Source organism: Spinacia oleracea, chromosome 6 (assembly GCF_020520425.1).
Source record: "Spinacia oleracea cultivar Varoflay chromosome 6, BTI_SOV_V1, whole genome shotgun sequence".
Classification (NCBI taxonomy): Eukaryota; Viridiplantae; Streptophyta; class Magnoliopsida; order Caryophyllales; family Amaranthaceae; genus Spinacia; species Spinacia oleracea.
The window spans coordinates 15,453,211-15,464,350 of record NC_079492.1 but is presented as its reverse complement, the minus strand read 5'-3'; the positions used below and the strand labels follow the sequence as shown (position 1 = coordinate 15,464,350).

Below are 11,140 nucleotides of genomic sequence, written 5' to 3'. Positions count from 1 at the left end.
AAATAATAAATAATAAATAATAAATAATAAATAATAAATAATAAATAATAAATAATAAATAATAAATAATAAATAATAAATAATAAATAATAAATATAAATAATAAATAGTAAATAGTAATAATAATATAATAATAATAATAATAATAATAATAATAAATAATAAATAATAAATAATAAATAATAAATAATAAATAATAAATAATAAATAATAAATAATAAATAATAAATAATAAATAATAAATAATAAATAATAATAATAAATAATAAATAATAAATAATAAATAATAAATAATAAATAATAAATAATAAATAATAAATAATAATAATAAATAATAAATAATAAATAATAAATAATAAATAATAAATAATAAATAATAAATAATAAATAATAAATAATAAATAATAAATAATAAATAATAAATAATAAATAATAATAATAAATAATAAATAATAAATAATAAATAATAAATAATAATAATAAATAATAAATAATAAATAATAAATAATAAATAATAAATAATAAATAATAAATAATAATAATAATAAATAATAAATAATAAATAATAAATAATAATAATAATAAATAATAAATAATAAATAATAAATAATAATAATAAATAATAAATAATAAATAATAAATAATAATAATAAATAATAATAATAAATAATAAATAATAAATAATAAATAATAAATAATAAATAATAATAAATAATAATAATAAATAATAAATAATAAATAATAAATAATAAATAATAAATAATAAATATAATGTTAATATTTATAACAATACTCATAATAATAAATAATAACTACAATAATCATAATTATTTATTAATAACAATAATTACACATAATATTAATATAATAATAGTAATATTTAAGTAACAATAACGATAATAATAATTATTATATACTTATATAAGTAATAAATGTCAATTTTAATTGCAATATCAAGAATAAAAATAATTACAAAGAAAGATGAATCCGTTCTTTTGAACTGAACTGAATTGAACTGAATGAAGTTGAACTGAACTGAACTAAACTGAACTTAATGGAGCTGAACTGAACTGAACTGAACTGAACTTAATGGAGCTGAACTGAACTGAACTTAATGGAGCTGAACTGAACTGAACTGAACTTAATGGAACTGCAAAAAAGTCCAAAAGAACAGAGCCTAAGAAATGAAAGAGATCTCAATTTTAAAATGAGAAAACTGTAAAGTGGTAGTAAATACAAAAAATTTGGAATTTTAAGATAGTAATTTAAAATAAAACTTTCATAAGGTGGTAAATACAAAAGTGGTGTATTTTTAAGGTAGTAAATACCAAAACATATCCTTTTTATAACAATGAAAAACAAAGAATAAAAAATAAAAAAAAAAAAATTTACCACCTACAAAAATCGAAAAACATCTTTTTACCAATTAAAAAACTGAAACTCGTATTTTACCACCTAAAAAAAATCAAAATTTGTTTTTTGGCACCTGAAAACTAAAAAATTAGTTGAAATCGTCATGTGGGGGCCACTAATTCAATTTCCCTCCATTTTTTCATACTCCCTCTGCGACTTTCTTTAACTCTTTCACCACCCCTCCCCCCCTAATTATTGTCATTAAATTTTATCAATTTTGTGAATTAATAAGAGGGAAAATTATGTGAATCATGGAAAAGAAGGAAGCATGGAAAGAGAAGGAGGTTAAATACGGAGTACATGAAATTGTGAAAGACGAGAAAGTATATATTAAAAAAATTACCGTTATAGTACCCCCCCCCCTCCCCCTATATAATGGTTTCATCTATTTTTTCATTTTCAGGTGGTAAAAAATAAGTTTTAATTTTTTTTTAAGTGGTAAAATACAAGTTTTATTTTTTTAGGTGGTAAAATCTATTATTCGATTTTTTTTTTGGTAATTTTTTTTTTTCATAATACCTAAAGTTATTGTATGTTAAGCAATGCAAGTTCGTATAACACTTTATAAAATACTCTCGTACATTAGACGGGTCAAAATCTATTTATGGTTAAGAATGAGGACTTATATACAACATGTCTCGGGTTCGAATCACCCACCCTCATTTATAATTTATATCGACGTTTCACCCAACTTGTTCTTGATGAGCTATGAGCAAATGAATCAACCCTAGTGGCCTCGCCTATCGTTGTCGTTGTAACAGCTGATGACATAAGTGCCTATATGAGCCTCTCTAAAATGAATTATGGATTTGATTAGGGGGGTCGATTAAATTATGTTCACTGGAAACGAGTAGACTAGTAAGATGGTGGATGACTAACTTATAATATAAGTGTGCTAAGCCACTTCACCAGCTATTATCAATTGATTTTACGATGAAACTTTTAGATGTTGTGGTTTGTGCTAAGCCATTTCACCTGCTATTATCATTATGAACCCATTTATAAAAACTTGTTTTTTTTCTAGAGGAAGGAAATGTGGAACATTTGGTTGATGGTCTCGAGCTGTTAAAAACTGACCTATTTCGAAAACTTGACATGAACCCATCAAATCCGTAATTGATCATGACCCAAAGTTTTGGTAAAACAATTCGAAACCCGACTTGCACCCGACCCAAAAAAATCGATAAACGATTTAACCTATATTGTATGACTCGAACCCGACATCCAAACGAAACATGACCAATGCCCAAACTGACCCAACCAAACAATGATCTGGACCCGATTCGATACCCGACCCGAAAATGGCCTTAATTCGATTTTTACGCTTGAATATTTTGAGATGGCCAAATCAGTTATTGACCCAATTAATCTTAACGCGTGCCCGAGAGTTAACCCGACCTGGAATTTAACTGACCCAAAAATTATCCGATCAGGACTTGACCCCAAACTAGAGATTAACTGCTATAAGCCCGATTCAAACCCGACTATATAAGACCCGAAGCCGAAATTGAATCCGACCAGAACATACCTGGACTCGAACCCGACTTGCACTCGAAATAGGAAAAAAAATCTGACATGACTCGACCTAAAAACCAACATGACCCGAACCCAAGTGATAAAGTTACCCGACATGACACGACCTGATTTTGACCCGAGACTCGAGATGACCCGACCCGGACCAGACCCGATAACCATTTTTGACAGATGTATATGAAGGAAATAATGCTCTTGGTCCAAGTCTGCATTTTAATGCTAAGTCTAATAAACGCGGTTCATTATTAATTAACAAGTTAATAATTCAGTGAGATCAAGTGAACTGAATGCTAAGATAGATGCCGCTTCAGTTCAAGTGGAATTAATAATATTAATCCACAACTTACTATTGACTAAACCCGTAGGGTCACACAAATAGTACGTGAACGGATCAAGTATTTAAGTGAATATATTATTCATTAAGTAATCCATTTATGATCATTCGAAAATGACGGATCTTGGTTCCAGTGGGAGATGAAACTATCGGAAATAGAAATATTGCCGGAATCGGAAATATTGCCGGAAACGGAAATATTACCGGAATCGAAAATATTGTCGGAAAAGGAAATTATTTCCGGAATCGGAAATATTAACAGAAAAGTAAATATTTGTTCGAAACAGAAATGGATTCCGGAATCGGAAAACGAATCGGAAACTCGACGAGCGACAAGCCGGCAAGCGAGCCGGCCCATCGCTCGACAAGCAAAAGGCCAAGCGCATAGCACTGAGCACGAAGGCCAACCCCAGCGCCCAACCGATAGGCCTGGAGCGCTGTGGGCTGCGAGCAGCAAGGCAAGGCAGCAGCAGGGAGCAGCCCACCAAGCCACGAGTAGTAAGCCAAGGCAGCAGCAGGCCGCCAAGGCCTGACTGCAGCGCGCTGGGCCTTTGGCCAGCTGCAGCTGCAGTTGGGCCTAGGCAGGCACGCGCGCCAGCGTGGCCCATTGTGGCTGCTTTGGTTGCTTCGTCTTGGGCTCCAATAAAAGTCTGATTACTTAGTTGCCAAGTAACTTTGGGATTAAGTATTAGTTTTCCTAGTCCTACTAGAATTGGATTAATTAAGAGTTTAATTATTGTTACAATTCTAATTAGATAAGAATTTCAATCCTAGTAGGGTTGGTAATTCTTTTCCTAGTAAGACTCAAACTCCTTAATTTCTACCCTATAAACATGAGGCTAGGCCCTCATAATTTCATACATCAAAAACAATATTCTTTACTTACATTGTGTTCAAGGGAGAACATAATAGCCTAACCCGAATACATAAAACCTTAAGTAAAATCCTAGTTGGACTAACCTAAGGTTGATACGAACGTGCTGTGGACTTTCTACGGAGGGGAAACTAGGGAAGGCACGCATCACATGTAACCTAAATTATGCTAATTGACTATGTGGCAATTAATTTGGATTCTGGTTTTATGGTTTTTCCGCATGAATTATATTATTGTATTATTCATAACCTAACAGTATAATGGTCTGTTAGAGGTACTATAGAGTTATATATTTGTTGGGATTCTAGTATATTTAGTAAGACTTTTGTTTTACCATATTCTTATATTGCTATTAGATCAAATCAGAAAAATTAAATCAGATTAGACTAAACCAAACCTAATAGAATTGAATTAAAGAACTACTCCCTCTGTCTTTTTTTGTTCTTTACGTTTGGTAATTTACACGTGTTTTAACGATTAATTAATATGCATTGAGATTCATCTATTTTTTATTTAAAACAGGCAAATCACGTTTATTTATAATGTTTTCACTTTTATCAAAATTCTGATATTGGAAAATGAGAAAAAGTTAATGTCTCAAGGGAAAAATGTGAGAGGTTAAATTACCCAGTGAATTTAATTGGTTAAAATAATAATTTGATACAAATTCTGATAGAATATTAAAGCATTTATATGATAATATAAAAAGAAATGTAAAAAACATTTTGGAAAATAAAAAAAATTAAAGAAAAAGAGGGGGAGGGAATAGAAGTAATTAAAAAGAAAAAAAAAAGAAGGAATCTTGACTTTAGCACAAAGTCATTAATGAGGACTCTTAATCCTAGAAGAAATCGGAACTTCTAAAAACGAGTTTAGAATTAATAGAATCAAGGTTTGTCTGTTTGTTATTGAATGAAGTGTCATTAATTGCGTTAGTGTTGGGTTCTTGCAAACTAATCTTAAACTTGCAGACATTCGAATCAAACATTCAACATTTTATTTAATTCTGGGTTAACTTCCACATTGTTTGTCATCTTGGACAATGCGAACAGAGAAAAAAAAAATGTTAAGGACTTCTTCGTAATCACCGTCAATTTTGAGTTTTGATTTTGAATATTGTACGGAGTATAATTTAGACTGAATCATGAATTAAATAATAATCATATGCATAGTAATCATGTTTATTTAGAAAATTGACAATGTAAATGGAAATTACATTTCGTGATGTCATGTTTTGGTTTTTAATATTATAAAAAAACAAAAAATGATAAAGAACGGGTAAAATTTTGTACTTCTTCCTTCTACAAGATGGAAATTTCTTCATTTTCTGAATCAAAGTGGACGAACTAAATGTCGGTTAGACCGGAGGAGCCATATGGTAATGAGAGAGGGGAGTAACCACTTATCTTTATGAATTGTTTCTTTCTTTCTTGTTTGATCAATTGAGACTCTGACGTCCACGTACATGGGTTATTTCACTTATTTGGTGACTGGTCCCAGTTTTACGTTGATCCAATACTATATCAAACATGAATTTGGCTTTATAAGCCTATAATTTGAATATTGTGCGTATATTCTGTATCAATATATAATATCTCTGTTATCTTAATCGATTAAGGTATTTTTCCATTTATTTAATTTGGTATGATTTTTAATCTGGTATGGTCTGATTCTTTCTGGTCTCATCGGATATGAATGTTTTCTGTTTCGATCTGAATTTTCTGACCTTGTCTAATAAGCAATAATAATAAAGGTAAAAAAAAAAACTACTCACAAATGACTGCAAAATTTTTTGGGATGATAATCGTTTACTCACAAATGACTGCAAAAATTTGCTGAGCAAGACTTTTGAAGTGCCAAAAAATTTGCATCACAAATGACTCCAATATAACGCAAAACTTTTACATTTCCCAATAACATGAAAATTTGATGTGCAGTCCAAGAAGCTTCTACTCCGTATTATTAACAATATATTTCCCCGTTAATCTTGAAGTGCCAAATATTTCGTTCAGCAACTGAACCAACATTTGAAGTTGGGCCAACAAACTTTTGGTCCAAATGTTGGAACTTGGAATTACAAAGTATAGCAAAGAGATACGTAGAAACTTTTTTAGTAGGTAAGAAGAAACTATTAAATCAGCTCCTATGTCAAGTTAGCCAGATCAGCTATATATGTTAGCGTTTGAGCCATTTTATAAACGTATTATAGTTGAGGGGCTCGATCTTATAACCTCCAAATCATAATATCAATTTCCATCAAACTACACCAACTTATGTTGATGTAAAGAGATAAGTAGATAACTAATGCGAAAATATTATACCAATAAGTTTTACTTCTTCCAAACCCCTTTATCTCCTCTTTACCCCCAACTTTCTTGCAAAACACATCTTTTACACCACATAGACCTGATTATGTACAACCCAATCCGACCCAAAAATGACGGGGTTTGGGTAGATTTTTTGTGCCCGATTTTAATTTTTTTTGGCAGGGTTTTGAACGGCTTAAATCTAAACTTTTAGTTATAAATTTGACTAGACACGAACCCTGCTATTTTGGCCCAAAATAGCGGGTTTGGACACACAAAAAATCGACTGAATAACTTGAAAACCAAAAACAACGGGATAACTGTTCCAGAGATAATTTTCATTTCATGGGTTCAAGCCATAAATGTTAACTAAAATGATGTAGTAATATACATTAATTAGTACGTTACAAATACTTCCCATTATGAACAAAGCTTAGGGAGATGTTTAACATTATGTACACAACAAACTTTTGGTGTCATGACATTTGTAACATAATGAGTTTGCAACTTACCAAACATATTTTCCAATTCTAAAATTGTCCATCCCATTTCTTGTAGATGGACTCTAAACATCTCGTTCTTCGCCAATTCTTTCACCGGAATCTCATCCCTATACATGAACGCTTTCGCTTCACGACTCTTACAGCCCAAACTCCTAAGCAATTTCCGATGATTCGGATCCTTAACAGAGCTTTTTAGTGTAGGATCTTGATGATACAAGGCTTGTACAATCGCTACCAATGGAAAGCTAGTGTTTCTAGAGAGCCGACTAAGTACTTGTGATGAAAGTTTGTTGTAGTTCAATGCCGCACAAATATTCATCTTTTGTTCTTCATTGAGTCTTGGATGAACCTAAGAAAAAATGATTAGCATACACAATTAGAATCCGTCATTTCTAAGGGGGAGTTACTCTTCATCACGTGAAACATGAACTTATCTGAACTTGATTAGACTTGATTAAAAGGCGGGTCAGAACGGATTTAGACCGGCCGCTTCCGAAAAATCGACCAGCCCGTGGTGTCGGGCAGGACCGTGCCAAACTCTGTGCCAATATTGTGCTCAAAATCGACTTTTTTTGGGCCAAAAATATCAGGTTTTTCGGGTCTGGTCTATTTTGTAACTAAAATTTCAGTTTTGAGTTGCCCAAAATCCATTCAAAAAAATTTAATTGGACCGGGTCCAAAAATTGGGCCTAAAAGTTCTTCCGAAAACCTGCTATTTTTCTGGCAAATCCGTCTAAACTGGACTTATTTGAACTTATGGAACTACTTAAACCTGATAGAACTTGACTATAACTTAATTATTGAACCTCATCTGATCTGATTATTAGAGAGTAAACTTAAAGGACCTTATTGGAACTTATGACGTTATAAAATCTGATTGCAACTTATATGAACTAATTAAACCTCAAAATTATTTCTTAAAACGTAAGGGGAATGCACCCTAAGTGTGTTTGTAAAAAATATTGCAAAATATTGAAAATGCATGGTTACCTCAAGGTAGATCTCAATAGCTTGACATATTTTGTCACAAGAGTCACGAGCAGAATCCGGGATCACCATGATAAGTGCAATAAACTTGGAGGGTTTCAATCGATAATCCGGTGCAATTTCACTAGCAAAATAATCCACCAACCTCGCTACTCTTTTCAATCGATATGAGCAAAGCTTATGACTGATGTTCCCGTCTAGGAGAAAATTCTTCAAAAACCTTAGTACAAGATCAACATTATACATTGTACATCTCTTTGTTTTCTTCGGTGGAGAACGAAGAATTAAATCGTCTAATGTAGCTTGATCGAGTTGCAAACCAATTAAAATCTCTAATTGATTCTTGTAAGGTTGCCTTAGAATCAAATTTGAACCTATTCTTAAGGTCTCAAACAACCCTTTGATGGAAATACTTCTCTTATCAAGGAGAGAAAGTAGGTCGATTATTTTTTCGACAATTTTAGCCCTTACGACGATATTTGACGTTCCCAGAACCCTAACCTTTTGGTAGTGGAAGAGGAACTTACTTACTGTAAGAGGGTCGAATTTCTCTGATACCATTTTCCTCACGATCATGTCAATTAAATCGATGTTAAGACATGAAAGATCCTCGAACCACCAAAACATACGAGAATAACCACTTTTAGTACTACTCAGAGTGCTCTTAGAATCATAAGAAGATCGAAAACTCGAACACTTTGAAGAAAGCGAAGAAGGGGTTGTTAAACAACGCGATCCAACCCGTTCCACAACCTCACCTACTAATCTTCGAACCGAAGAAACTTGCTCGATTTCGAGTAATAAACGTTGGCCGTCTATTAACCCTAGTAAGAGCTCGGTCCATGCCCAAAACTCGATTCCTTCTAGAAACTTCTCGGTTTGATCGATCAAACTAAACCTTCTAGAAACTTCTTTGTTCATTTCCATATATTTGGCTACGTGGTTTAGAAACAATACATTTGAACAACTTACGTCAAGGACACCATTGTTGTAGATAAACCTTGTAATAAGCTCGAAACCTGCCGGCCCACCCGGAAAGTCTTGGAATATTATTTTCATGTCTTTGTTTCCATTTTTGCTCCTTTTTTCAAATAAGTTGCTCAACTTAGTAGAAAATTGTGCTAAGATTTCCTGCAACAAATAAAAAATAGATGTCTTATGAGACCGCCTTACACAAAGGCTATTGATATCAACATTAAATAAAAATTAATTACAGGATTATAAAGTGTAACTATTTCATCATAAAAATAGCTATTTACTTTATTATAATCAATAGAATAAAAATAGTTGATCATAATGTGTAACTATTTAATTAGAAAGGATGACTATTTAGTAAGAAATTGGTGTTATATATAAGACTGTCACATATAATTATGTTTTTGGAAAGAAAAAAACAATTTATTTTTATTTTTGAGGTGAAACAAGCTTTATTTAACACAAAATAGTAAAATTTGCTAATTATAGTAAATGCTTAATAACTAATGGAGATAAAAATATATAATTAACATGCAAATTTTATTTAAATCCATGATTACATGTTCATATAAATTAAGCTTAATAAGAGAAAAAAAATTACCTTGTTCACCCAAAAAATGTGTTGGCCATTGACATCTACTTCAAGATTACCGCCAATTTCCATATCGTAAAACTCTTAAATCTTAATTAATTAGGAAGTATAACTAAAATTTTATGTCTAAACCATAAACTTATGGTGAAGAAGAGAAGATTAATGTAAAAGAGCACAACATATAGAATGTGGTTGAACAGAAAAAGAAAACAGAAGAAGCTTCTGTATCTTTGGAAATCCTAATTTCAAGATTAGGGACAAAACATGGAAGAAAGTGAAAACAAAAAAACATGTTGTACATTAGTTTAATAAATTTATTAATTTAATTACATAAAAGTTGACCATCCGAGGAAAAAACAACCACTTGTGGACAAAGTCACCATGTTTTTTAGATTTTCCTAGATCCTTGAAATAAGATTCTCATTTTCCATTTTGAAATTGAAAAAAAAAATCTATGTTTTCTTTTTCGTGTTTTTTTTATATATAAATAAAAAAAATCTTGAGTATGCAATCCTTTTAATTCTAAAGGTAGTACGGCGCAATTTAGAAGGTGGACCATGGTGCACATAGAGTATGATTCACCTTAAGAACATTAGTATATAATTGAAAGAACATCTGGTTACGAGAAAAGAACATGAGTATTTTTTTTTAGGTTTTTAATAAATATTAAATAATGTATTACTTTTATAACAAAAAAGTGAAATATTATATCGCATGTTCTTTTGCCGTAGTGTCATGTTCTTTTGCTTATGCACATATGTTATTTTGGTGCACCATGCTCTATGTACACCACGGTCCATAGTCCACAGATTGGGTAATACGGTTTTACATGTCCCGTCAAAAATAAGGTTTTACGTGAAGATACAATTTCTGATATGTTAAGCATTTGAATTTCAAGTTATTTCATCGGTTTTTCTCCACTTATGTTAAAACCTCTTACATTTCTACAAATACTTATAATTAATTGTCCTTTTTGAAGATTAGATATGATGACTTGTATTTCATACATTACTTTTATAAAAGTTTGCCTCAATTATTGTTTGGTTAAGCTCCATTTCCTTATTTTTTACGCATAGCACACCCGGTTCACCGGAGCTTAGCTCCGACTACATCCGGATCCGACCTGGGTCGCACACTTTGCTTGTGGTGGGTGAGTCTCCTAACAAGAGTTTCTCCATTTTCTTATTTTAAATAATGACAATATCACACATAAATTGTCTATTTGTCTATCCCAACCCTGGTTTGTATATGCATATTCACACATATTAACAATGCAGAAAGTTCTTAAGAAATTCTACCATTATTTTTTAGTTGTTCAATTTGACTTGTTACGTTATTTATGTTGCATCAATGATTAAAATTATGTGCGCATTAATAAATAAATGAGTCCAGTCAATTCTAGTCATTTTAAGCCCAAAAATAAAGCGTAACATTTCACCACTTTATTGTTCTAAAATAATCTTAATCCTTTGCTTTGCCCACCTTACCGGAGTGTTAACACCACTTTTGGGCGCCAATTATGGTTAATAAATTAGTGGCTTTGACATAAAACTAAAACAAACTAATCCCAATTTCAAGCTTTTGGGAAAACTTCTTGGGTTTTTGCCAGAAATTAAAGGATCA

The 11,140-nt window shown here is 31.3% G+C and overlaps 1 protein-coding gene across 1 annotated transcript; it reads right to left on the bottom strand.

The window, feature by feature from the left end:
- Positions 1 to 6,788: 6,788 nt before the first annotated feature.
- LOC110789689 (BTB/POZ domain-containing protein At3g22104-like) lies at positions 6,789 to 9,827 on the bottom strand. The gene is made up of 3 exons (XM_021994393.2): positions 9,527 to 9,827; positions 7,954 to 9,081; positions 6,789 to 7,312 (listed from the first exon to the last, which is right to left on the bottom strand). The coding sequence occupies exons 1-3, from the start codon at positions 9,587 to 9,589 to the stop codon at positions 6,881 to 6,883; spliced, it is 1,623 nt and encodes a 540-aa protein (XP_021850085.1). The 5' UTR covers positions 9,590 to 9,827; the 3' UTR covers positions 6,789 to 6,880.
- Positions 9,828 to 11,140: the final 1,313 nt, after the last annotated feature.